The sequence below is a fragment of the Sugiyamaella lignohabitans genome, chromosome C (genome assembly GCF_001640025.1).
Source record: "Sugiyamaella lignohabitans strain CBS 10342 chromosome C, complete sequence".
In the NCBI taxonomy this organism is placed as follows: domain Eukaryota; kingdom Fungi; phylum Ascomycota; class Dipodascomycetes; order Dipodascales; family Trichomonascaceae; genus Sugiyamaella; species Sugiyamaella lignohabitans.
In genome coordinates, this window is record NC_031671.1 from 1,171,374 (window position 1) to 1,198,659 (window position 27,286).

The 27,286-nt window shown below is 47.9% G+C and overlaps 8 protein-coding genes across 8 annotated transcripts; 2 read left to right on the forward strand and 6 right to left on the reverse strand.

Annotated features, from left to right (window-relative positions):
* Positions 1–236: 236 nt before the first annotated feature.
* Positions 237–1,865, reverse strand: DMA2 (ubiquitin-conjugating protein DMA2; the record flags this gene model as incomplete). Its single annotated transcript, XM_018881116.1, has 1 exon — positions 237–1,865. One exon carries the CDS (start codon positions 1,863–1,865, stop codon positions 237–239), a length of 1,629 nt encoding a protein of 542 aa, XP_018733738.1.
* Positions 1,866–4,945: 3,080 nt separating this feature from the next.
* MLS1 (malate synthase MLS1) lies at positions 4,946–6,622 on the forward strand (the record flags this gene model as incomplete). The annotated part of the gene is made up of 1 exon (XM_018881117.1): positions 4,946–6,622. The coding sequence occupies one exon, from the start codon at positions 4,946–4,948 to the stop codon at positions 6,620–6,622; it is 1,677 nt and encodes a 558-aa protein (XP_018733739.1).
* A 1,556-nt stretch (positions 6,623–8,178) lies between these two features.
* On the reverse strand, positions 8,179–8,907 carry OLA1 (Ola1p; the record flags this gene model as incomplete). The annotated part of the gene is made up of 1 exon (XM_018881118.1): positions 8,179–8,907. The coding sequence occupies one exon, from the start codon at positions 8,905–8,907 to the stop codon at positions 8,179–8,181; it is 729 nt and encodes a 242-aa protein (XP_018733740.1).
* A 1,352-nt stretch (positions 8,908–10,259) lies between these two features.
* Positions 10,260–10,787, reverse strand: AWJ20_4067 (uncharacterized protein; the record flags this gene model as incomplete). The annotated part of the gene is made up of 1 exon (XM_018881119.1): positions 10,260–10,787. One exon carries the CDS (start codon positions 10,785–10,787, stop codon positions 10,260–10,262), a length of 528 nt encoding a protein of 175 aa, XP_018733741.1.
* A 139-nt stretch (positions 10,788–10,926) lies between these two features.
* AWJ20_4068 (uncharacterized protein) lies at positions 10,927–11,163 on the reverse strand (the record flags this gene model as incomplete). The annotated part of the gene is made up of 1 exon (XM_018881120.1): positions 10,927–11,163. One exon carries the CDS (start codon positions 11,161–11,163, stop codon positions 10,927–10,929), a length of 237 nt encoding a protein of 78 aa, XP_018733742.1.
* A 1,183-nt stretch (positions 11,164–12,346) lies between these two features.
* On the reverse strand, positions 12,347–13,027 carry OTU2 (Otu2p; the record flags this gene model as incomplete). The annotated part of the gene is made up of 1 exon (XM_018881121.1): positions 12,347–13,027. One exon carries the CDS (start codon positions 13,025–13,027, stop codon positions 12,347–12,349), a length of 681 nt encoding a protein of 226 aa, XP_018733743.1.
* A 761-nt stretch (positions 13,028–13,788) lies between these two features.
* On the reverse strand, positions 13,789–15,936 carry AWJ20_4070 (Pentatricopeptide repeat-containing protein At1g62910; the record flags this gene model as incomplete). Its single annotated transcript, XM_018881123.1, has 1 exon — positions 13,789–15,936. One exon carries the CDS (start codon positions 15,934–15,936, stop codon positions 13,789–13,791), a length of 2,148 nt encoding a protein of 715 aa, XP_018733744.1.
* Positions 15,937–20,736: 4,800 nt separating this feature from the next.
* On the forward strand, positions 20,737–23,304 carry AWJ20_4071 (uncharacterized protein; the record flags this gene model as incomplete). Its single annotated transcript, XM_018881124.1, has 1 exon — positions 20,737–23,304. The coding sequence occupies one exon, from the start codon at positions 20,737–20,739 to the stop codon at positions 23,302–23,304; it is 2,568 nt and encodes an 855-aa protein (XP_018733745.1).
* Between the last annotated feature and the right edge of the window lie 3,982 nt (positions 23,305–27,286).

Consider the following 27,286-nt stretch of genomic DNA (forward strand, 5'->3'; position numbering starts at 1 on the left):
CGCTCGAGTCGTTCTCGTCGAGGGTCCCAGCCATCTCCTGCGAAGCAGGAGCAACGGGGTCTGGGGCAGCGCCCCAGCCGCCGGAGGCAGGACCAGCAGTCGAGCGTGCGCAATAAATTAAGTAGCTGGGGCTGGTTAGAGAGCGGCCAGCATGTATAAATAATACACGACTTCCAGAATTGTCAAATAGAGATTCGAAAGAGAAGAAACGAGAAGATAAAAATAGAGGGAGCCAGCTAGCTCGTTAGCGTGGTGTTGATGCCGTTGGCGGTGCTGCCGTTAGCGGCACCGCTATTTGTGCCGTTGGTGGACGAGGGTTGCGAGATTTCGAGGTGCGACAGGTCGGGGACCTCGATTTCCGCCTCGAGGTCGCAGATGGCTCGACAGTTGGGACATAAAAAGTGCGGGTATGCCTTGACAATCACCGGTCGGATACATTTATAATGCCAGCTGTGCGAACAGGGTGCTATGAAGAGTGACTGACAGGCCGACACAGGTAGCAGGCAGATGGCGCATTCCTGGGTGTTTTCGTGTCTAGTCTTGGATCCCGAGGCATCGGCAGTGTCATCAGACCGTCCTGGAGGGTTGGTGAACAGGTTTCGCAAGTTGGTGAGCTGGCTAATATTGAAATTATTGGGCTTCTTCTGCCAGCTTCGGTTGAGCTCGACTCGAACTTTAATACATTTGAATGCTTCTTCTAACCCGCCTCTAAAATCAACTCCCAATTGGAGCACGTCACCGTCCTTTAAAGCAAACGGCCGTGATTCCTCACTCGCCAAAGAAAGTCTGATATGATTAAGAAATGTTCCCGAGGACGACCGCACGTCTCTGACAAACCACTGGCCTCCGTCTTTAACCAGGAACTCAGCGTGTGATCGTGATACCACCTTGGATTTAAACACAATAGGAGACACATGTGGATTCTCGTCGCCCTGGGTGCGCTGGTCCCGTTTATTGTCAAATCGACCGATTTTGATGACAGTGCCGTCTCGACCTTCGCGTTCAACGGCACCGGTATAGAATGCTGGCATGGAACTTGAGTGGTCCACAAATGGACTCAATCGAATGGAATACGGGTACTTTGCAGGATCAGGAGATGGAGTCGATGAATCGGATGCGTGCACTTGACTCAGTACTTGCATCTGTTCAGGACTGGGGATTTCAATTTGATTGGGAAACCCGTCTTCTATTTCTTGTGATCCATTTTGTTGTTGTTCTTGTTGTTCAAGCTGGGTCTGATGTGTGTATGAGAGCGAACGAGAGTGTGAACGTGAATGCGAATGAGAATGTGGTCGCGAGTGGGTGTGCTGATGATGTTGATGTTGAGTTTGGCTTGCGTCACTAGCATTATAGGTAGTTGGTGTGACGATAACGTCCCTTGACCCATCAGCTCTGGTAGTTCCAATTCCGGCATTGTTGGAGTTGTTAGAAATGGAACCCCTGGGACCGCCAAGACCGCCAAGACCAGCTACTACAGTAGAACCAGGTACTGGAGTAGTCGAGTCGGATGCTATAAAATGAGGCGATGAGGGGGTCGAGCCTGAGGATGATTCAAATAGGTTGAGAGTAACATCACCAGAATTACCGTTGGTGATATTACTACTATGACTGACGACTGGACCGGGTTCGCCATGGTTGAGTCCAGCAGGTGCATTTACCAAAGTGGCATAATGGCCACCATTATTATTATTGATGCTATTAGCATTCAGAGTACTAGACAAGTCGTTGACCGGACTGGTAGGTGTTGAAGCGTTGCTAGAAGGCGATGCCATTGGCGACGAGCCTTCAGGCAGAGGAACCGATATAGTGTCTGAGCTGGTCAGACGCGCGCTCTGGATATCCAGAGGTCGAATCTGCCGAATCATGACGTGTTAATATTCGCTGAATGAGGCGATGAACCAGTTTACGAATGAGGCAGTTAACAGGTACTTTTGACACAGTATAAGCAAGCACACAAAGTTTATCTGATGTAGTTCAGATTCAAATGAGCTCAGGAGTCTCAGAACACAGTCACTGCGTGCGTCTTTTCTATCAGTTATGTCTCTGTCTCTGTCTCTGTAGCTGAGAGTAGATGCACTTCGTGTAGTCAGTCAGAACCGTCTATCAAGCTTAATCCAAAACACAACGAAATTCTTGATAGATACTTGTCGTCACGTAAAGACGATAGCCAGTAATAGATACCAGAACTCTGACTCACACACTAAACTCGACTCTGATTCGGTTCGTGGCTCTGACTGCGGTTTATGGCTCGAGTTCGATTCGACACCTCTATTCCTGATTCTAATGTCACCTCTACTATTACCTGATCCACAAATCAAAAAACTGACAGTAGACTGTTGCTGTTAGGTAGTGGCTAACTGACCTCAGTAATCTCAGTTACGGATACTATCCCAGACTACTGTTCTCTACTCCACAAGCCAATAACTACCCAGACGACAACAAACGAACTAAGCACGACAGTAGCTCGAAATAGTTGTAGCACTTTGTAGCTGTCAATAGGTGTCAATAGCTGTAGAGGCTTAGATCCTCTGTAAAAAGTAGAAATAAATAAAATAAAAAGCGAAAGAAGCGAAAAGGTCTTCTACTAATGCCTAACACAACAACTTCTCTTCACAAAAGTCTAGGTCTAGCTGTGTTTGTCTGCTGACAGATATCAACAATACACTCAAAACACAACAGAGTCGCCGGCAGTTGAAATACCAGATATCCACACGATACCTAACAAAAACCACTGGACTCGATTCAACGCCAGATCGTAAATTTTTGTTTTGTAGTAATCAAGCGTCGATGAGGATGATGATGATGATGATCTTAACCCACGGCAACACACCAGCGGCAGAAGCAGAAGCAGCAGAAGCAGCAGAAGCAGAAGCTCCAGAAATTATGATTTACGCCAAATCACCGATTAAATCCACGATCCAGCTGTTTACCTGTGAATATAACCACCGGTCGCAACAAACTTTAAACCTTTCAACCTCTGAACAACCTCAGTTGCAAAAGTTCTTACAAGAATACTCCGGTGGAAAAGAAAACAAAGCCTAATAAACCTCAGATTAGGTCCTGACGCGTTGGTGGCTACGATTAGAAACGGCCTTCCTGCTGCGACCCTGCTGGCTGTAATATATTATATTATATCTGTATAACGGAATCAAGCCCCTGCCCTCTGTCTCTTACTCGAGCGCCGCAGCGGGTATGGTCAACAACACTGCTTGGGCCTGCCTCCGGCGGCTGGGGCTCTGCCCCAGACCCCGTGGCTCCTCTCGCTTCGCTCGAGTCGTTTTCGCGGGGGGTCCCGGCCAGTCTCCTGCGAAGCAGGAGCAACCAGGGTCTGGGGCGGAGCCCCAGCCGCCGGAGGCACACCCCCCTCCCAGCCAGCCACTATCGACGATGGACGGGTACAGTCCAGCGGGCTGCCGGGGCCGGGCCCACAGGAATGTACGGCAGGCCCGGGCTCCCAGGAAGGGTCTGCGTTAGGGTTGACTGGGCCGCTGCTGCTGCTGCTGGTCGCTATCGGAATGCAGCAGGCCCATGGGCATGGTCCACCTGCCAAACTGGGCCGCAGGAGATTACCCCTGTTTCAGGTTCCAGGGGAGAGGACCACTGTGCCTCCGGCGGCTGGGGCTCCGCCCCAGACCCCGTGGCTCGCTTCGCTCGTTGCTGGGACCGTGGGGGTCTCTTTTACTGGTCCGGGTCGGGACTCGGTTGAGGAGCGACGTGAAACCGGTACGGGTCTGGTCTGAGGACTGACTGAAAAGAGAGTCTGCTGAGTTGCAAGTGAGTTCTATGGAACCGGGTCGCAACGCACCATAAGCAGAGCCAGAATTGGTGCGGAATTGGTGCGGTATGCTCAGCTCTGCGGCTATGATAGATCATAAGTGTGGTGGGGGTTAGTGTGATTAGTTAGTGTGACTGATCTGTGCTGAGACTGGCATCTGGGGTATGGGAAATGGCTAACGAGGCTAACAGCACCTGGCACGGGTCGCGAAAAACCCCCGGAGGAGGGCTCGGGCCTGAACTCGGGTTGTGGAACTAAGAGACTGGTTTCAGTTACTGTTGTGGGGGGAGGGGGGTAGTGTCAATAAGCGCTTGGGTAAGATCCTTTCAAAACAGTAGGAGATCTGCAGCTCCTTCCTTGAAATTATATGATACTGGAAATCAATTGCACCTAAAAATACCCGATATCTTATTTCCAAACATTCAGCCTTACTTATTGCTATGATCTGAGAGTGACGACTGGTGAAATATCTCAATTGTCCCTTTGATTCTAGTAAAAGCTCAAGAATTAATGAAGGTCTGAGGTTATCAATCCCTCCTACAGTCGTACGGCTGAATGCTCTAAAATGCTGGTTGGCGGAGGCCGGAAATTGGCCGGCTAGGGCAGAATTGTATTCCGCTTCTTAGCTCCGAGTTTTTTTTCTTTTTTTGGTTTTTTTTTTTTTGGTTTTTTTGTTTGAGGGTACTGAGATACAGCTGCTTCCGTTCTCAGCTGGACCAGACCTCCCCCTCGCCCGACTCGAGCGCAGCGAGAGGAGCAACCAGGGTCTGGGGCAGAGCCCCAGCCGCCGGAGGCAGTCCCCGGGCCGGCCCCAGCGACATATCTCTGGCGGATCGCAGTTCCCATTCGTCCGTGTGTATGCAGAGTGTCCGGGTCATGTCCGCGCCCCGGGTCAGAATCGTATGCAGGACCGCTGCGCGATAAGGAAGATGCTGCCAATCTTGCCCTGATAGAGCGGCATCAGCGGTTGTCTGAGAGGTGTGTTATTCCGTACGGAGCGGGCTAGCTGATTTCCATGTCAGTCAGTTGTGGATATAAATTAGCCAGTTTTCGCTGGTTTTAGTTTTGTTCTTAGTTTTGTTTTTAGGTTTTTGTTTTTTATTTAGCTAAAGTTGATTTGTTTTCAGGTTGGCTATTTCTGTTTGATTTTGATCTGAGTGATATTTTGAGATGAATGGAATCGAGATCTTTGCGCCAATTGACTCGTCGCACCAGTTGTGGCCAGAGGCTACTGCTCCGGCGAAGATAATTACAAAGTCTGCTCTGGAGTTTGTGGCAACTCTGCAGAGAACACATGGAAAGACGAGGAAAGAGCTGTTGGAAGCTCGAAATGTGCGTCAGCAGGCAATAGATAAGGGCACAGCCAGCCTGGGTTTGCTCGACTCGACCGCTCATATTCGAAATGATGCTAGTTGGAAGGGAGCCAGTTTGGCACCTGGATTAGAAGACCGAAGAGTCGAGATCACCGGTCCTCCTGAAAGGAAAATGATCGTGAATGCTTTGAATGCCGATGTTTCTACATACATGTCAGATTTCGAGGACTCGCTGGCTCCAACTTGGAGTAATGTAACTTGGGGCCAGGCACATCTTTATGACGCAATTAGGGGCCAAATTGGCTTTTCCGACGCTAAAACTGGCAAACAGTACGACATTCTCAGTCGTCCACACCGAAAACCAGTGACGTTGATTGTGCGTCCTAGAGGATGGCATATGGAGGAAAAGCATGTTCTTGTTGACGGCGAGCCTGTAAGTGCATCGCTATTTGATTTTGGTTTGTACTTTTATCACAATGCCAAACAGCTGATTTCGAATGGCGCCGGCCCTTACTTTTATGTTCCAAAGATGGAGTCGCATCTCGAAGCTCGGCTATGGAACAACGTTTTCGTCCAAGCACAGGACTTGTTGCATATTCCTCAAGGCACCATCCGTGCAACTGCTTTATTAGAAACTCTGCCAGGGGCATTTGAAATGGAAGAAATCATCTACGAACTGCGGGACCACTCGTCCGGACTAAATTGTGGCCGCTGGGATTATATTTTCTCGACAATTAAAACACTCAAGAACGACTCTTCACACATTCTGCCTGACCGAGCAGATGTGACCATGTCGGTGCCGTTTATGAGCGCATATGTCAAGAAGCTCGTTGAAGTGTGTCATAGGCGTGGAGTACACGCCATGGGCGGAATGGCTGCGCAAATTCCAATTAAAAACGATATTCAAGCCAATGAAGCAGCCATGGCTCGTGTCAAAGCTGATAAATTGAGAGAAGTGAAGGCTGGTCATGACGGCACATGGGTCGCCCATCCAGCACTGGCATCCATAGCTAACGACATTTTCAACCAATACATGCCTCAACCCAACCAAATCTCGTTCAACCCATTCACCCTCGACAACTACCAGCCACCCACTCCCTCTGACCTCACAAACACCCATATCGACGGCGGCAGAATTACCGAAGCCGGTATCCGCAAGAACATCTACATCGCACTCTGCTACATGGAAGCCTGGCTCCGAGGCCAAGGATGTGTGCCCATCGACTATCTCATGGAAGACGCTGCCACCGCCGAAGTGTCTCGTGCTCAATTGTACCAATGGGTCATTCACAAGTGCACTACCCAAGACACCAACAAGCCCATCACCCCAGAACTAACGACCTCAATTCTCGCTGAAGAACTAGCATCTTTAGAAAAAACCGCTTCTCAGCAAAACAAATTCGCGCAAGCCGCTCGTCACCTGCTCCCCGAAGTGTCCGGCCACCAGTTCAACAATTTCTTGACCACACTCCTCTACGATGACATCACCACCTTATCTCCTGTCCCCGTCGATCCCGCCCAACTCGAGGAATGATCACCGGTCCCCCTGAGATTGCCTGTCTGGGGCGCACCGTGCATCCGGCGGCTGGGGCTCTGCCCCAGACCCTGTGGCTCCTCTCGCTTCGCTCGAGTCGGGCGTATACGGTCCCGGCCGCTCTGCGAAGCAGAGCACAACGGGGTCTGGGGCAGCGCCCCAGCAGCCGGAGGCACCAATAGAACACTTCCAACGCCACTCTTGAATAATTTGTAAATAAGTCAATGGCCCAGCTCAAACCAAAGAACTCTTTAAATTAAACCAGGTGTTTGTGGCACGGCAAACGGCAGATGATATTAGAGGACTTGTGGCTGCAAACCTCACTGCGCCTTCAAAGCAATGATTATATTAGGACATAGTTAAGCTATTCAACGCACACTTTGGTAAGATTGAAAAAAAATTAGAGACAAAACTTATTAATAAAATGATGGACTGAAAACTCAGCTGGGTCGACTCCTCTATTTATAGTGGCCAGAGCTCTGATTCGATCTTCAGCCGATGCACGAGCCTAATCCCTGTCTGCATTCCTGAACCAATCCCGTAGACCAGTCACGTTCTCTCACCAGCCATTGGTTCTATTTATAGGTTTATTTTTCTGGTTTATAATCCCTGTTGCAGCAGCGGGAGAGGAGGCATGCCTCCGGCGGCTGGGGCTCCGCCCCAGACCCTGGGTGCTCCTCTCGCTGCGCTCGAGTCGTCTCTCGGGAGGTCTGACCTGAAGTTTGTTGCCCTTTCTCTGAACAGACACTCCTGGAGAGCCCGGAGAAACGACTCGAGTGAAGCGAGAGGAGCACCCAGGGTCTGGGGCGGAGCCCCAGCCGCCGGAGGCAGCACCCACCCCGGAGAAACGACTCCAGTGAAGCGAGAGGAGCAACCAGGGTCTGGGGTGGAGCCCCAGCCACCGGAGGCAGCAGCTCACCCCTCCAATAGAAAACGACTTGAGCGGAGATGACCAGGGTCCGGCGTACGGTCTCCAACCGGATCCGTTATCATGATAGCGGTTAGGGTATTGTGCCCCAGTAGGAGGTGCATTTTTTTTCACGGGCTATAAATAAGGGCGCCAGGGCTTCTCGTGTTGTATTTTTTTTTTTCATCAGCATTGAGTGTGTAAGTTACAATTGGAACTTGGTGGCTTTCTTTTAATGATGATAATGAGCCTTAGAGGCTCTATCTATAAACCCAGCTCGTCGACTTATTTATCATGAGAAAAATAGTTTATAACTGATTTGAAGACAGTCACTTAGTTTGGTTCGCCAGTTCGGCATAGGATCCGTATACTAACTGTTTCAAGCCTTGTCTAGCTAGTCTCATGAGCCCTGTGTATCTCTCTAAATAGCTTTGAATTGATTTGCTCTCGACAATTCTATTTCTGCTTCTACTAACTATCGTGTGGGGTCGTGGCTGGCCCTGGTGACGACTCGAGCGCAGCGAGAGGAGCTACGGGGTCTGGGGCAGAGCCCCAGCCGTCGGAGGCAGCCTGTCGTTCTGAGCATTCAGTCCATAGAAAACTAAAAAAGCACTATTTACATTCGTTGGCCGAAGAAAAAGGAGGGAGGTTACTTTCGGGCAGCGGCCGATTTGAAGTGAACCACGTCTCCGTCCTCCACAACGTAGTCTTTACCCTTTTGAGAGAGCTGACCCGAGGCTTTAATTACCGAGTCGTCGCCATTAGCAGCTACCAGGTCGTCGTATTTAGTGACATTGGCCAGAATAAATGTCTTTTCGAGATCCTTGTGAATGATACCCGCTGCCTGTGGAGCCTTCGTGCCCTTGCGGATAGTCCATTCACGAACCTCGTCTTTTCCGCAAGTGAAGTAACTGATGAGATGGAGTGCTTTACGAAGTTCCTGAATAGCTATTGGTAGAGCGCTTTGAGTATCGAGATCTTTCAATTCAGCATCAACAGTGGCTTGATCCAACCCTGCTAATCGCGCTTCAAGACCAATACTCACCGGAACTACTCTATCCCCTGGTGAGTTGTCGTTGACCCATTGATTGATTTCTTTCATCCATTGAGTGCCCTGGTCATCAGCTCCCAATATATAATCCTCCTCACTGACATTGACAATATATACAGATGGTTTAGCAGTCAGCAGAGTGAGGGTATTAATAATGGCGATCTCGCTGTTCGTCCACTGACCATTAGCCACTCTTTTGCCGTCTTCCAGCCATGCCAACACTTTTTCTGCCGTAGCAATTTCTTCTTTCTTGGCTTTGACAACAGCAGGATTGCCTCCTCTCTGAGCCTTATTTGCCAGTTCAATGGCTTTAATAACAAACTCCATATCTTTCAACAGCAGCTCGTCACGAATGATCTCCAGATCTCGCACCGGGTTCACATTACCCTCAATATGGATAATCTCGGGGTCCTGAAACGCTCTCACCACCTGAAACAGGCCATCCACAGCTCTAATATGACTCAAAAACGCATTACCAAGCCCATCTCCCTTTGAAGCGCCTCTTGTCAACCCAGCAATATCGAATATCGACAGCGTCGCTGGCTGTCGCGACTTCGGCTGATATATCTCACACAGTTTATCGAACCTCGGCGAAGGCACGATCACCTTGGCCTCCTCAGGATCAATTGTCGCAAACGGATAATTAGCAGGCTTAACTGTTAGCAAACCACGTATATCTCCATCTCTCAACCGCACTTACGTTCCCGAGATCCGACCTCGTGATAGCCTGAAAAAACGTTGATTTCCCTACCTACACCTGTTAGTTCCCGGGTGCCCTGCTGCCTCCGGCGGCTGGGGCTCCGCCCCAGACCCGGGTTGCTCCTCTCGCTCCGCTCGAGTCGTTCCGTCGACGGTGCCCGGCCTCTCTGCGAAGCAGGAGCTACCAGTGTCTGGGGCGGAGCCCCAGCCGCCGGAGGCATGTCCGCCAGTGGAACCTACATTGGCAAGGCCCACAATTCCGCCCTGGATTTTGTTAGTATCGGTGATTCTGGTGGCCTGTGTGGATGTTTACTAACTTTGAGACTATTGCCAACCCGGCCGAGAAGAAGGGGTTGGTCGGCGTCATTTTCGCCCTTTTTCTTCGAGGGTTTTTTGGTTTTGACGCTGGCATATCTTCTGAAGACCCTGAGAGACGCCGGTATCGACAGCAGACACCTGCTGGGGGTGTTTATTAACATTCTATGGACGCTGGCTGTGGTGTTGGATATCGGACTCAATCGTCTTCGACAATTGGCACGGCTAAAATTTTTTTTGTCAGTCAGTGTCTTAAGGTACTCCGAGACTTGTGTCTCATATCTTTTTTTGCTAATGTTCGTGAAAAATCAGTCACAAAATTCTGCTCACACTGAAGTTACAAACCCTGATAGCTTGACAGAAAAATCCACTCGCATCTTCCCGGTACCCCTGGATCTGGAATATGCAGGAACCGTGCAGTTCTGCAGGGTCCAACCGGCGCTGCAAGGACGATCCCCGCTCAGACCCGCCCCCACGATTCGAGCGCAGCGAGAAGAGCAGCGGGGTCTGGGGCAGAGCCCCAGCCGCCGGAGGCAGCGCCCATAGGAAGACAGTTGCCTCCGGCGGCTGGGGCGCTGCCCCAGACCCCGTTGTGCTTGCTTCGCAAGCTGGTTCGGACCGTGGAGAATTGGTTTCTATTGAGATAGTTTAGTGGAAGTAGAGAGTTAGACGAGGCTGAGGTAGTCTGCGGACTCGGCTTTGGCATCGAGAACACCGGCGGATTGGAGGAGGTTGACGGTGTTGGAGATGACGGTTTTTTGGTCGACTTTCGAGACGTCGTCGGCGAAAGTGACAGTTTCGATCCAGGCTGAGGCGTCTTGGGCAGAGTAGTCAAGATTACCAGTGATGTACTCGACAGCTTCGCTGTGGTTTTTGTTGAAGTAGGCAATGCCCTCGTTGATAGCCAGGAGCAGCGACTGGATGGTCTTCTTGCCAGCCTCATTTCCAGTCAGGTCTGTGGAGGCAGAAATCACCCACGATGGCCAAGGAGTATAGATATGGCCAATTTGCTTGACTTCGCCGTTGTCATAGTACTTTTTGGTAGTGAAAACCTCCCACATAAACGCATCAGTGGGAGCAATGTCCTCATTACCAGCATGGTTCACACCGTCACGAAGGTTTTTAAAAGTATTCTGGATCTCGAATCTGAACTCCTCGGTCCAGTTATTCTGTTTGGCAAGAACAAATGGCATGACATAAGATCCACTATTCTGTTAGTAGTCTGCGTTACTATTATTACCGACTAACTCTTCGAGTCTATGAATGAAAGTCATAAGAGCATCTAATCTAATCAATGAGGAATTGAATTGCCAAGAACAAACTGTTAAATACTTACCTGCCAATTCTACTAATACCAAGAGTCTTGCCCCGAATATCCTCGACAGTATTAATATCAGTCCGCTTGGCACCGGTGCTGATTGCCCAGTTCAATGGAGAAGAAACATAGGTACCGACTATCTTGTACCAATCAGAACCCTTTCCAATTCCAGCAACAAAAGCTTCAGTGAGACCAATGCTGATATCTAATTGAGTCGAGTTAGTCCAATTACTCATTCGTTCAAATGTCATACCAATTGTTTGAAAATGTGGAGAAACTTACCGATGGTCTTGTCTTGGAGAGATTGGATTAAATGGCCACTGCCGGAAGGATAAGGTAGAAATTCCACCTCGATACCGTGCTTAGCATAGTATCCCTGTTGTTGAGCAAAGAACAGAGGAGTCGAAAAATGCTCGGGAACGTAACCAACCTTTAATTTAGTAACCATCTTGGGAGTAGAATGAAGTCAACAATGAAGAATGCGGATCGGCAGGTCCGAGAGAGCATATTGAGAAAGACCTAATAGCGCCGTACAGCGACGAAATTACCCCTGAGAAATAGTATGAAAAATTAAATATAAATCGAAAATGTAAATTTCTTTATGGATCAATTAAAAATTGAGTTGTGAAAATGTATCTAGGTACAAATTCTGAATCATTTAAAGTTACTTTGAGGGTACTTAATATATAGGTTATAGACCATGCTGGTGTACTCTATGGCATGATGGAGCAGTCAAGTGTTACTACTAACTGGTAACCCGTCATTATGTTTGTAGAATCTGTAGGTACCAGATCTAGAAAGAATAGCCTGGGAAATTGATAGACGACTATTGTTGAATTTTATTTTAGATAAACGAACTTCAAAAGTGTTATTGGAGTAAGATGCTTATGACACTTAAATAGCTGATTGATTGATATTCATTTAATGTCTTATGCAGGCTCAAACCAGCGACACTATTACATTTTTACTATCATATTCATTAATATTATCATTTGTTTTTGCTGTTGAATTGAATGAATTATTCCGAGAACTCGCACTTTGGGTGTTGGTAAATGTCTGAGATTCAGTAAAGACCAGCACCAGATGATTACTCTTTAACTCAACCGTGCATTGTCTTTGATCTGCAGCCAGGCTGATAGATATTGCGTGACATGTCTTAAATAGCTGATATAGAAGTCGAATTATATGCTATCTGTGATATTTGAGGCAATTGATTGTTTTATTTGGGATCTAGCGCTGCAAAAAACCACTGACCAGATAATTTACCAGTTACTCTCACAATCTGTATGTTCAATTGGCTGGACTGGGATCCCGACGCAACGACTCGAGCGCAGCGAGAGGAGCAGCGGGGTCTGGGGCAGAGCCCCAGCCGCCGGAGGCAAGTCCCCCATCCCATGAAAATGTCTATTATATCTATTATTAAATGCACACGATCTAATTAGCGTCCCGTAGAGAGTTGTAGTGTTCACCAAGACCGAAGCTGTGTTTATAGTACACCAGCTTGAGCTCGGGCTGGGATCCTTCTTCATTGACTTTGAGTGTCGACCGGCCACTGAACATGACACTGATGCACGAATCGTACACATTGGCCAGTGCCAGAATCTCCATATCCCCTCCCCAGATAGCAGTTGTCTCGAGCTCCTCACAATAGGGCCCTATTTCTCTCATCGTCAAGGTGTTCTCGTCAAACAGGAAAGGTCCAAAAGTGTCTGGATTCTGACGAATATAACCGGCAGCCTCTTTCCTCAGTTCTTGTACCGATTTCTTGATATCTCGTCTCTGTGCCAACTGGTCAGCAATTGAAGCAAACAAACAGTGTCCATCAGGCTGAATATCGTGCTGAACCAGATTGTGAATCTTACATAGAGCGTCTAAGTTCTCGAGCTCGATCTTCCTCAGATCAGGCTGTGTCGACGCTTCCTGAGCAGCCTCTTCTGACAGTTTCTTTGCAGCAGCTTCTCTCTGAGCAATCTTCTCTTTACGCCTGTTTCTCTTCGGACCTCCACTACCCTGTTGTGACTGTGATGAAGCAGCAGCCACCGCTTTCTTTGCTTGGGCCTCTTCTTGCGCCTGTTTCTCCTCGAGTTCTAACTGAGCCAGCAGCTGCTCTGCCATTGACTGCTCGTCCTGCTCTTCTTCCTCCTCTTCCTCAGGTGCCGATTTAGGACCATCGAAATTCTACTTTGTTAGCACCAGATCAGGGTACCACGTGCCTCCGGCGGCTGGGGCTCTGCCCCAGACCCCATGGCTCCTCTCGCTCCGCTCGAGTCGTTTACGTCGACGGTCCGAGCAATCTCCTGCGAAGCAGGAGCAACCAGGGTCTGGGGCGGAGCCCCAGCCGCCGGAGGCACAACCACCCCCTAAAAGTACCCACCTTGAGCTCGTTGGCATGCCTCGTCTTGAGATCCGACTCGAGGCCCTCAATGTTCTTGAGAATGTCCTTTTTCTTCTTTTTCTCGCCCTTGGTAGCCTGTTTTTTCATGGCCGTCGTTTGAGCCGTCAGCTCGCGCACCTCCCGGCGGTGCCTCGCCACAATCTCGTCATACGACTCGGTCCCCGTAGTCTCTGACATCTGTGTTTACTGGCTCTTCTGGCTGGATCAATCTCTGCTTCTCCAACATAAACTCCCTGCCGATCACTTTTCGACCGGGGTTAGGTCCTGGTTCAGGGGATCCGGGACCTGCCTCCGGCGGCTGGGGCTCTGCCCCAGACCCCGTGGCTCCTCTCGCTTCGCTCGAGTCGGTTTCGTAGACGGTCCCAGCAGTCTCCTACGAAGCAGGAGCCCATGGGGTCTGGGGCGCAGCCCCAGCCGCCGGAGGCATGTCCCCCTCCCGTGAAGTTATTAAGTATATTTACAGTATTTACAGAACCCAGGTCTACTCGACACGGGTGGTTTTCTTTTCGAGAGCTTGGACTACCGACTCGGGGACCGTGGCGCCGAGAGCGGCCAATTTGGGGATCAGTTTGGGCAGGTCGGTGCCGAAATCGAAGTAACCTTCTTGCTTGGACAGCGTTTTGAGCACGTCGTTGGCAATGGCTATGCTTTCTACGGTCTGGCTTCCGCCGTCGTTTTTGTAGCAGCCGTTTAGGATGAATGTATAGGTGAACTTGTTGGGGTTGGTTCGGGTGCTTTTCACCAGTTGTTTGAACAGTCGGTGTGCTTCGGTCACTCGTTTGTTGTAGGAGGCCCAGTGGATCAGTTGATTGAAAGCAGGCGTTCCTTGGGGAACTCCGAATTTGGGCATCATGTTGAAGTAGTCTAGAGCGTGCTGGTAGTCTCCAAACTTCAGTTCACTGTCAATTAAAGTACCAAAGGTTCTGGCGTTGGGGGTGATTTTCTTTTCAAGCATAATTCGGAACAGCGTTCGTGCCGACTCAATATCGTTCGATGTCTTGGTCAATCCCGAAATAATGGCCGTAATAGAAATGGCGTTAGTCTTGATTCCTTCTCTTCCCATTTCCACAAACAGATCGTAGATTTGTTGCTGAGGATCGAATCCCTGTTTACGGGCTTGTTTGAACACACTGTCGATGATGTTGGTGTACGTGGAAATATCCGGACGCACATTAGCAGCTATCATTTCTTGCACAATAGCATTGGCCTTTTCAAACTGACCTAATTGGATATACGATCGAATGAAATAATTGTATGTGACCACATTGGGTGAGTATCCTTGAGTAAGACCCTCACGCAGCAATCCTTCAGCCTCTGTCACTTTACCAAGTCTAAGAAGTCCGTCAAGAACTGTATTGAACATAGTCAGAGTCACTGTGACTCCTTCTTCTTTACCTTCTTGAATACGATCTAACACTTGTAGTGCTTGTTCTGGCTTGCCGGTCCGGAAACAAAAGTCAATCAGACTGCGGAAACTCTCCGAGTTGGGTTTAACACCGGATTCAACCATTTCTCCCCACAACTTCGTGAAAACCTCGGTTTTATCAACTCTGCTCAGTGCTCCAGCTCGCAAAAGACTGTTCCATGACAGAATAGTAGGCTCGACTTCGTGTTCAATCATATGATTCCATACCTCGAATGCATCTTTGACCCGGGTCGATTCGGCAAAACAACTAATAAATCTGGCATAAACAGATTCGGGAAGTCCATTGTCGCCTACTTTAGCCAATGCTTCTTTATACATGGCTTCCAATTCAAGGGGTCTGTCTGATGGAAGAGAAGTCAAGAACTCAAGTGACGACACATCTAAAGAATCCATACGGATTTGTTGAAGTCCTTCAAGAATCTCTTTTCTGGAAGTATGATTGAGTCTTCTGAACTCCTCAATGTCCATTAACTGGCGACCTAGCGGAATATCTTTAATAGGAACCAGTTTCAATGCAAGTTCAGTGCTGATAGGCTGTTTCTCCTTAACACAATTAGCAACATAAGCGACCAAAGCAGACCAAGCAGCTTCTTTGTTACCCTCACTAGTCACCAAACCAATGGTATTGAGATTCTCGAGATACTCAACCCATGTTTGAAGCCCAAGAGCTGGGTTTCCCTCACGAACATCCGTCAAAATGACGGCACTGGTAATCCAGCCAACAGCCGCACCGCCCTCAAGATATTTTTGAAACAATTCCTTGGGTTCCATGACGGCTTTTGAACCTTTTTTGGATTTCAGTTTCAATGCTGCTCGAAACAGACGAAGATGAAGTCCTCGTCGCTCCAAACTCTTGAAAATGCCGGGGTTATACTCGTCCTTGAAGATCCGCAACGCTTCGTTAGTGTTGCCTGAAATCAATGCCCGGTCAATTTTCTGGTACAAATTCTGGCCCTGTCTATTGCCATTTTTACCATTGGCGAAGTGTTTTCCATTCGATGACTTCTTTGGCACTTTATCAATGTTCTTCGTCACTGGTTCTTCAACCACAGAACCTGTGTCTTGCGAATCAGCAGCACCTGCAACCACAGACTGGTACCGTCTGTGGCTACTGACACCAACTCTCGACAAACCAAGCTCCAGCCGAGAAGACGACACGGCCACATTGGCAATTCGTCGCCCCACAAACCTTTGAGCCAGCATTCTCGCGCACTGCTCACACTTATATCACTGGATATTTACGTCTGTCGACGATCCAACTGAAATTTTCAGATCCTGGTTAGGGTGCAGAGTCACGTGACACACTCTTTTTGGGGTCGGTGCGCTGGGATCTGGTTGGCTTTTTTTTTGTCTGGTCTGGTAAAACTGGGTTGTCGGACTGCCTCCGGCGGCTGGGGCCCTGCCCCAGACCCCGTTGTGCTCCGCTTCGCGGAGCTTTGCGTGGTTGCAGGCAGAATTACGGGTACGGCCCACAAAAAGCACCCGGGATCCAGGTTGTGAAGCGCTGTATATGCAGCGTCAGTTTCATGTTTCAACTGCTGGGACACCCAGCACGAGTGGAGCGAGCTACGGGGTCTGAGGCAGCGCCCCAGCCGCCGGAGGCACACCGGTCCCTAGCTCGAAACAGCAGCAGTCCCGCTGTCACCCAGAAAAGCTACACATGGACCACCACGAGAATAAGAAGAGGCCAGGGGCCACGGCGACGGGGTGTCATGACAGCTGTAATATTAATATAATCATGTGTTTTCTTTCGGGACGAATTGCTTTGGTTGAGGCGCTTATGGCTAAACGACCAGTTCCAGCAGGACATGCTGTCTAGACAGCCTATGTAACGAGCCAGAAAAAGGAAATCCGGGAAATTCGCAACAGGGTTGCGTGGCAACCTAGTTCTGAAGCGGGTGTATGGAGGTGGGGCATATGCACTAGTCGCTTTCTATGCAAGATACAGGTGCAGAGCAGTAACAAGCAAGGTTAGTCACCGGGTGATCAGGCACCGTCTTATGCAATTGATGCAACAAAATCGCCGAAATTCTCGTGGTGCTTCGATCCATACGCTACAGGGATTAGTATTTAATATTCATAATATTCTATGCATGACAAGGAACATCGGGTGCAATCAAACACCACACTAGACTACCCAATCAAGCAATGTTTCAAACGTAAGGGGCAGGCTGTCAATCATTTAAAAGACGAGTGTCTGGAATCGCAATGTTTCATGTCGGAGCCTATCAGCAGATGCAATGCCCCAAATCGTCCTTAGCACGTCACTTTTTGAGGTGATGGATGCTAGATATTATTGAACTTCACGTCTAGCTCGGATTTGTTTTTTGTTGATACTGGTGTGGAACCGGGTGGTTGCATCCATATGAGAATCCCTCTTTATTCATGTTAATGCAATAGAAAAGGAGGAAACGAGCACTGACGGATGACGGTGTGGAGGGCGAGATGGGGTGAAGCATCTGACAGTGGGGAATCCATTTGATGACACGGAGTTTTGCTTTTCCTTAATAAGTTGACAACTCCATTGCTCGAGTGCTAAGCTTTAGCTACTTTTATTTAAATAATATTTTGACGTAAGTAGCAGCAAACCTCCTACATGAAAATAATACCGTCAAAGCCCTAGTATACCCCAATTCCTGACTGCCATGATCAGAGCCGTCGATATATCCTAACTCCGCTGAGCGTTCAGCAGGGGTAATTGATAGGTCATATGCGCCGAGCTGTTTCATCTGCTCCTACCAGGTGAGAGTGGGGAAGGCGAGCAGTCAGGAAGTCATTACAACCGTGCCAAACTAATAAATATATAATGAGAGTCATCCAGCCAACCGTAGTCCTGTCAACGCTCAATGGCCCTGACTTTTGAAGAAAAGCAACGTCTCTTGAGAGCTTGGAAAAATCAGCTCACTGACTTGGAGTATGATATCCGCAAATTAGAGTCAAAAAATGGCAGGTATATGAGATCATAGCTCAACAACTGTAAGCTAACCTAATATAGACCCCAGAAATTATGGTTATCTTGTAATTATGGAAGGCAAACGCAACCACCTGGTTAATAAGATTCTTTCTTTGGAAGCCGGTGATGAACCCTTGGATACATCTGAGACCAGCTACAGAGGGCTCTAGATATTAAATAATCACCCTCGTGATTAGAGTAGCCTGCCATTCTTGCTCTCTCAATTAGGTTAGGATTTGTACCCGACAGGGGCAAACTATACAACACCCCGAGACCAGTCAACCAGTCTCTTATATAAAGAACTAAATAATAAGAGATCTAATAAATAATGCTCGAATTATTGGCTTCTGATATATTATGTCTCTCCTGGAGCTAAGATATGTCCATTATGCAATGCTCTCGTGTGGACAATGTCATTACCGAGATTGGCTATTATATTTTGAGAAGAAAATACTTACCAATACGGTGACCAAATTCGTCAAAAAATATCCATTTGATTCCATCCGACCGAGGTCGCCAAAAGTTAACGGATCTTCGTGTTCTCCGCCTCGGAGTTGATCCTGCATGAACGAGTGCCAGTCCCAGGAAGCAGTAAAGTATCATAATTTGTTTTCCCCGGTTCACCAGCAAACAAGCTAATTGTTTTGTGCACTGTTTATCTTCAAGCACTACAATAATATATAGCCAGTCATTAATTGATGGTCAGGCTGACTTTGCTTTTTTCTGTCTTATTGTTGATCTCTGCAAGAGCGTTGCACATGCACGCAGCCGGATATAGCGTCCCACGACTTGGATCTAGTCAAGATATAGTACTATTCGGCAGTTAAGAGTATAATATGCTAACGCAAACTCTTTTTCTTTAGTATTTTCAACTTGTATATCCGGTTTTTAGGCATAAAAAATAGCACTAATGGGCTCTGGACACTAGAAGCACATATTCATTGCCGTAACTCGTCATACAAGTCTCAATTGCTACCTCCTGTCTTCATATATGTCACAGCTTTCCTCTTTGTTTTCGTTTCATGAAGCTTGACGGAGGCTGATTATGCATGACGCATCTTGAGCATATATTATCTTCAAATTATTGTTACGACCTTATGTGTTCATTCAATATAGTTGCCTCTTTTGTATCAAGGGTTACATAATGAATAATATAGAAATACACTACGGAGCAATTCAACCTACATGATCCATCCCACGAAATGTTGTAACCCATAATGATGACAAGAATATGGAGAAATGGCCATTTGGCCGAGTCCATCAACATTTGTAGATGGAGAGGAACCCGCCTATTGGTCATACAAAAAGAAATGTAGCCAATTTAGACACCATAGACTTGAGGCGTTCCTGAAACGTTCTTTCGATACCCGTCGAACTCTACAAAGGAAACGAACCTAATTGTTGTCGCTCGCTTAGAGCTAATTTTAGTCGGTATCAGGTAGCCTCTACGCTTCCAAGACATCAACCCTATATGCTATATTAACATGCATGAAAATCTGTAGAATCAGAGCGAATCTCCAGATAGCCTACTCAAAAGCATGTTATAGTTTGTGCATATAAAGTTTGGCGGCACAAATTGGTTTTTAAAGTCAAAACTCTAAGTCTACTGGGACCCGCGCTGATCCAATTATCAGGGTCAAAGAATAATCAACCGCCAATTTTGGCCAAATAATTGCTGGTGGTCTAGCTCCGGCCGAATGTGGCTAGCCCGCGCTAAGATTACCAAGAATGAGACGAAATCATGATCCATAGTAATATAATTGTTCACAATGCATGGAAGGTGCTTGAGAAACCAGGCAGCTGGTTAAATTCCAATCGACTCCAGTTGCAGTCTAGAGACTCGTTATCGTTAGAGAGCCATTACTTAAGCTTATTGCACCGTCATTTATGTAAAACTCCAGGAAGAGAACTGGTTCATTCGCTTGTCCGAGTAGACTCTGAGCAATGTTTTATACCAAGATAAACAAAACTAAAACCCAGATATAATTCAATAATATTGCAAGAAGACAGGCATGAACCTAATACCTAGTATTAACGCCGTAAGCTGCTAAGATACCTACCTTTATTAAAGTATTAATATTTTCCCCATTTGCGAAATATATTTTCAGCCTGACAGAACCGTGGTTGCTATAGCAGCATCCTATAAAGCCAGACCCTACCTTTCTTACATTTCATAAAATCACCTTTATAAAGATTATCATATCAGGTTAACGTTGATGTTAATTATCAGGCTTAACCAGTGCCTTGATGAACTAGTTGGTCAAACATTGTTTCGTTAGGAAAGGGATACCATAAAACAAAAAAATAGCCGGTTAAATATGACGAAGTAGCGGTATCGCCAATGAAGAACAGTATGGATCAAAATCATACGATAACCTGTGAAAACAGTATATCCAAACCATAAATCAAGAATAAATATAATAACGCTTTTTAATTCCCTCGCCCATAAAATATTTTTCTTGAACAATAAAAAAAGGCAGGAGTACAGCTTAGAGTTGCCTCTGTTCATCCGCTTGAGCTTATCTTCCTGGATGCACGTAGAATAAAATAATCCTTCCAGACATACAGATGCCATATCTAACTTCTGACAAGGCTAACGTTGGACCAGGCTCTCTTACCTCCTAAAACTGGTTTGTGCAGTGGGGTGGCTATTAAACATATTTCTTTTGCTTGCCTACCTGCCTTGCACTTCTTTTAAGGTTTGCTGGTTTCGATTAGCTCCACTACATTGTCTTTATATTTCCTGTACTGGACTCTTTAGCGAGTGATTCAGTGCTATATATCTCTTACTCTGGAGGATCAATCTGTGTTGTTTTAGTTTTAGAATTCAAAAACGGCACTAATAATAATTATCATACCCAGTTACCGTACAATTGATGAATTTATTGTCACCATATTTGTTCTACACATAAATATAAACTATATCCTCCGTCTTACAACTAAGCTTGACGGTTACATTTTGTCCCGAGCCAATTACTTGTCGGTGTTTTCATACTTCTTCTTTATAAGTACCTACACAAGTTTGACTGGTGCGGGGATCTATGCAATTAATGACCGGCTACTACAAGGTAGAAGGAGACAATTTGTCTTCAAGTAAACGAGACTATGAGTGGTCTAATACAAACACTAGTCCTAGTCAGCAACGACCGAAGCCAACATTACCCAGCATAAATCAACTGATAAACAGCCCAGCAAGTCTTTCTCTGCGAGATTCAAATGACAGCCTGAGATGGAGTATGCCACGGACCCCCTACACCACAACGCCATTGCAAAGTCCTTCTTCGGCTATATTCTCATCCTCCAACGTAAACCTTCCGTCAATAAGAAATAAACTTCAGAGTGGGTTCCCAGACCTATCAGTCGGACAGATACAGAACCTTCCCAATTCACAAACCTCATGTGCTAGTGGTATTTCTCCTGTTCCTTCCGCAAACAGAGGAGGGCGTTCAGTATTTCCAATTTCAGGACCGACTACACCAGATCAGCAAGTATCTCATCAATTAAGTGATGATGGTTATTATAGCAAGCCTGTTAGTGAGACAGGATACTCTGTGTCTATACAGAATGACGGTACTAGAGGATCTGAGGGTCTGCCATGTCCACCACCGATGCCCCCAAAAAGCCGGTATGAGCAGCAACCATATCATAAGCATCAGCAACACCAATACCATCAGCATCATCATGAACAACACCAGCAGCATCAACATCAGCATCAGCAGCAACAGCACATGGGCCAGATGAATCACCACGGGCTAGTCGAGTGTCAACCACCCATAATGCAACCGTCCATGCAGCCGGTCATCCAACACTCCATGTTCCATGGCCCAAGGCAAATGCATCATGGTGAAAGTCAAAACAGCAATTATAGTCTAGGGACAATTCAATCTCTACCACCTACCTTATCTGGATCTACAGGGACCACTTCCGATAATGGAAACTCTAATCACATCTATGGCTTGGGAATCTACCCAGTGAATCAAGAAGGAGTTGTCTGCAATGGAATGGTAGTCAATACCATAAGTGGCAACAGTAACGTCAGCAGAGACTATTACGATGCCAGGTATTCGCAAGCACAGATGCAATCATACTCCAGGTACTGTGGAGATTATCAAGGCATGTTGGACATCACTTCTACTACTTACCAATTGCAGCCAATTATCACGTCAAGTAAGGATATTAAACGTCGGACCAAAACGGGGTGTATTACGTGCCGTAAGCGAAGGATAAAGTGTGACGAGAGGCACCCAACCTGTCTCAACTGTGAAAAATCCAAACGAGTTTGCATCGGTTATGACCCGGTATTTCGAAATCAGGTAGACAAACGTCGTAAAAAGGGAGCTTCAACATGGACTGGTGAAAGTGGACCAAAAATAGTCTCGCATTCATCGACAACGCAAAACCTGACACCAGTATCTGATGGCATTGGTAATTCATTTGATCTGAGTCATAGCAACAATACTACGGGTCCAACAACTAGTGACAGTGAAGAGAGTCCAGGAAGTGGCCAGAGATCATCCAGCGTATCCTACAGCAATACTCCCATTACAATAGCTAGTAATACTGGTACACCACCGTCGTTTGCCAGTGATCAGGAGAAAGACCGTTGTCGGATTAAGATTGCTAGTCTGTTAGATGCAGCTGATGTTATCGAGTGCCAGAAGAAAAGCCCGGTGTCAGATGGAGAATTCATATCCAAAATTGTAGTGGGCAAACCAACAACCAAAGAGCTCGACTCAGGACCTTTCTTTGAGCACAACCCTCCTAGATGGGAAGATGTTTGTACCTACTTCACAGAAAAGATAGCTGTTCACCTGGACAATCTGTTCAACACCACTCGATTTTCTGACATTGCAGCCGGTAGTATCAAGAAGAGCGGATCGGATCTCTCCAACAGACACAGCAGTAAAATTGGAGGCAGCGAAGACCTGGCAGTGTTGGAGACCATTCGACAGATCTTTGCTATCCTCCATCCATCAGCGTACGTTGAAAACCTTGCATTAGACGAGAATGCCAAACTCGAGGAATTGCGCATTACTAGCAACTACAAACTTCTCCGATGTGTTCTCCAACTTATAAATTCAAACCGAGACACAGAGTTCTTGCCTGTGGCAGTGGAAGATTACGAGATATTCCTCAAAGTGACGATTCTGCACCAGTTCATCTACGGAGAGGTGCCATTGAAACGACCAGCCAACCAAGATGGAACCCAAAGTCTTGGATCACCAGTATCTCCACGAACCGAAGGCGAAGAAAATAGAGACAACAGCAGCAACAACAGCATGGCCAATAAAGCTCAAAGCATTATCAAAATTGACGAGAACATTAACAGCGAAGAGATGTGGAAGCTGCTTGAGTACATTCGCAACGGCGGTTCTATTGATGAACAGGACCTTGAAGCCATGGCGGTCTTGTGCCAGTCTAACATGAACAACAAAGAGTCGACTTCAGTTGTCGAGGCAGCTCTAGTAGCCATTCTTCTTGGTCTTCATTACAGTTCGTCCACCTGCAGCACCAGCAAAAGCGAGTCGAGAATCCGAATCCGTCTGCTCGAACTCTCCGGCACTGGCACTTTGAGTCCGTTCCTGAGACGTCTAATCAACATGACACTCAGTCTCTAACGCGCATGGCGACTTGGTCACTTTTTTCCGCTTCACTTTCCGCTTCCTTTCCGTTCCTCTTCACCAAGTCTACTCTCACCCCACTCTCCCCATCTCCCGATCTCACACTCTCTCTTCTCTCTCCTCTCTCTCATGTCGCGTCATTTATTTAACTTATTATTTAATTTATTATTCATCTCTTTCCCTCCACCTCCCTGGACTTCCCGTTCTGCCTCCGGCGGCTGGGGCGCTGCCCCAGACCCTGCAGTGCTCGCTTCGCGAGCTTCCCGTCTACCAATCGGATCCAACTCTCGGTCCTAACCAGCCTCCGGCGGCTGGGGCGCTGCCCCAGACCCCGTAGTGTTCGCTTCGCGAGCTTCAGTACACCAGCAGGGTCTAACTCTCGGTCCCCAGCTGTTGCCTGGTGTCCGAGACACCGTTGTAGTGGCTTCACGAGCTTCAGTGCACCAGGGTCCAACTCTCGGTCCCCAGCTTTTACCTGGTGTCCCAGACACCGTTGTAGTGGCTTCGCGAGCTCCCCCGTAAAATAAATCCCCTCCTGGCTTTTCTGACCCTACAATCCCCTCAACATACAAACAAGAATCTCACCACCCGGCTCGAGAACAGACTGGTTTTAACTATAAACTCTCCAGGGACCTCAAACCGCTCGCGAAGCGAGCACCACGGGGTCTGGGGCAGCGCCCCAGCCGCCGGAGGCACAACCTTCCCCCTCAACCGCTCGCGAAGCGAGCACAACGGGGTCTGGGGCAGCGCCCCAGCCGCCGGAGGCACAACGCACCCCCCAGCCGGCCCTTCGGTCAGGGTCGCGATAGCGGCGGTTGCTGAAGAACGCTTTGGGCGAGAATTTTCAGGGGTGCATATGGCACATACTGCATGCACGTCACCCACCGGGTGGTGCGTCGAGCCAAGTTTCAAGGGTGCATTTATCCGGCGGGCCGGCGGGGGTTCTGGACGGTGGGCCCTAGCCAGCGAGCCGGGTCGACTCTCAACACCACAAATCCACTGACCGGTACTTTTTGACAAACGCTTCCGTAAACTACAAGAGAAACGAAAGAACTAGCCGGTCCGCGAGCCACGGGTTAAGCGGAGGGGTCGGGGCAGTGCTCCGTGCCAGGGACCCTGTTACCGCTGTTTCTATGGAGATCTCCTGCTCAAGCGACAGATCCAAGGCGCCTCGGACATGTGCACTTACATCGTCGTGCAGCTATCGTCGTCGTACACACGAAACCGTCCATCTGTCGCGCTGTTCTAAAAATGGAACATGCCACATACCACCACCACCACCTTCCGCTCCTCAACTCCTCCTGGGTCGGAGACTGGAGAGGGAGGGGAGTTCGCCTCCGGCGGCTGGGGCTCCGCCCCAGACCCCGCTGCTCCTCTCGCTTTGCTCGAGTCGGGCGTAGGGTTGTCCAGTAATTTTTATTTTTATTTTTATTTATTTATTTATTTATTTCTGTATTTCTTTATTATTTTATTTTATTGTTCGCTGGACATTTCATTCCGCAGTGGTTCGGTGGTTCGTTGGTGGTGTAAAAGTACGTGGTCGCATCGCATGGGCATTGTCGCTCCAGCAGCACCAGCAGCAGAAGCAGTAACAGTAGCTTTCGATGACGTTCGTTCGCGGATTTTATTTTGTCTATATTCACTATCAGTGCCGCCCGAATTGTACAAATAAAAACAATAAAAAAAACTGTAAATTTTCGAGTCCAGTCCACAAACCCTCAATTTTGTAATTTGTCCAAAAACAGCGCTGGAATTAACTCTCAACTCACATTCGCCCTGCCTGCCTGCCTGCCTACCTACCTGCTCGTACTCGTTCTCTGTACTCATAAATCCAAAAAAAAAAAAAAAAAAATTAAACGAGTTCGATGTCCTCGTTCGTTTGTCCCAACCTTGATACTAGAATACTCTCGTGTTCGCCGGCTGGGCATCAGTAACTAAATAGCCTAGTAAACGGACCACAACGGGAGTCAAATGAGTCTCCCAACCCCTTTAAGAGCGTGAGATGACTCAGCGCCATTGTCAAAGGGCTGATTTTTAAACAAGCAAATATCATAAATAAAATATTTTTGGCAACTAAAAAAGTAAAAATAAATGCGCAAATTCAGAAAAAGAAAAATAAAAATGCAAAAATATCCGGCCTAAAACCACTGCCAGCGGCTGCCGCTGCTGCTGCTGCTCCTGCTGCTGCTGCTGCTGTTCACTTGCGGTCTTTCTGCAGGCAGCTGCGGCCGGTATGCCCCCTCCTGTCTCATCTTGTATCCTCCTGCCCATTCCTGCCCCCTCGCTAGGCTACCTACTGCTTGTATCGAAATTCCAGCCGAACCACCCTTGCAGCCCAGCAAGTCGGGCTGCATTGACCTGTCTGGTGCCCATTTTAAGCCCAAACTGCAGCAGCAGTAGCATCAGCAGCAGAATCAGCAGCAGCCGAAACGCCAGCACCTTCAACACCAGCCCGCTTGATCCTCGCTCCAGCTGCCGCTGCTGCTGCTGCTGCTGCTGCTGTTGCTGCTACTACAGCTCTCCCACTGCAACCCACAGCCTCGCTCGCTCGCTGGCTCGCTAGCTTTCGTGTTCACGTTACTAAAAGTATTACATACACGCATTTAAAATTCTTCTTTTGTACTGCCAAACAAACGCTATTATTAGACTAAAAAATTTCCGGTCTGAGGTCATTCTTATAACAACGACCGACTGACGTCGCATCTCCAACAACAAATCCTGGATATCCTGGGCTTTTATTTATAAGGTAAGTATTTTTTGGCGATACTTTTTCTAGCTTCGCGTGTCGGTATCGCGGTCTGGTCTTGTTCTTCTGGCGTCGTTCTTCGTCGCTTTTTGGCTCGTTCGCTGGTTTCGGAGTCCTCGACAATTGTTCCATTGTCATTCTTCGAGCGATTGCTCTTTTTCAAAACTTGGCTGGGTCACAGTTCATGACATTTCTGGTGTTGTTTCGTTCCTCCTGGTTCCGTCTCGATCTGAGGCGGGGTCGGACTGCCTCCGGCGGCTGGGGCTTCGCCCCAGACCCCGTTGCTCCTGCTTCGCAGGAGTTGCTGGGTTCGTCGAGGAGTGTCAGTGGGTTCGTGTGATGTTTTTTTTGTTTTTTTCGATTCCGGTGTTGTTGGGTTCTGGTGTTGGTTCTGGTGTTCTCGGTAGCTGGGAGCTGATCTGACGAGCTGATCTGGACAGAGCCGTGGGTTTTCACAGAACTGCTGGAGAAATAATTTGTCTTCTTTTTTTTTTCTTTTCGGGCACGACTTTTCAAGTTCTGCTGGTTGAACTTGAACTTGTTCTGAATCTGTTGTCTATTTTTTCGTTCCCGGCTGACAGGACCAATCACAAGAACTCTCCAGTATCAGGATCAGTGTTGGGATCGGTATAAAGATTTGCCAGTCACTAGTCACCAACAGCCACGTTGAGCCGACCACGAAAGAATTACTGGTGCTGGCACCACGCCCGACTCGAGCGCAGCGAGAGGAGCAACCAGGGGTCTGGGGCGGAGCCCCAGCCGCCGGAGGCAGGCCCCGGACCCCCCAGGAAGAGCACGGAACCCCCCAGAAACGACTCGAGCGGAGCGAGAGGAGCAGCCAGGGTCTGGGGTGAAGCCCCAGCCGCCGGAGGCAGACCACCCGGTTGCGGCTGGAGTGGTACAGGTACTAACAGGACACAGTATTCATTCGTTTCGTATTTGTGTGTATTTTTAGAATCGCCAGTAGTGCACTGTTGCTGAGACGGAGAGTGTAGTGTTCGCTAGGTTGCATCGGCTTGTCATTTTTATTTGTTATTATTGGTAGTAGTAGTAGAGAAAGCTGCCAGATTATTTGCTGCAGTGATTGGATCTGCTAATACCAGAGCGAAAGAGAGAAAGAAGTGAGAAAGAAGAAAGAGAAGGAGGAGAGAAACACGATTGCTAGATTCTGTTTGATTTCGAGTGATAGAAAGAGAAGAGAAAAAGCAAGAGAAAGGAGATTTGAGTGCAGAC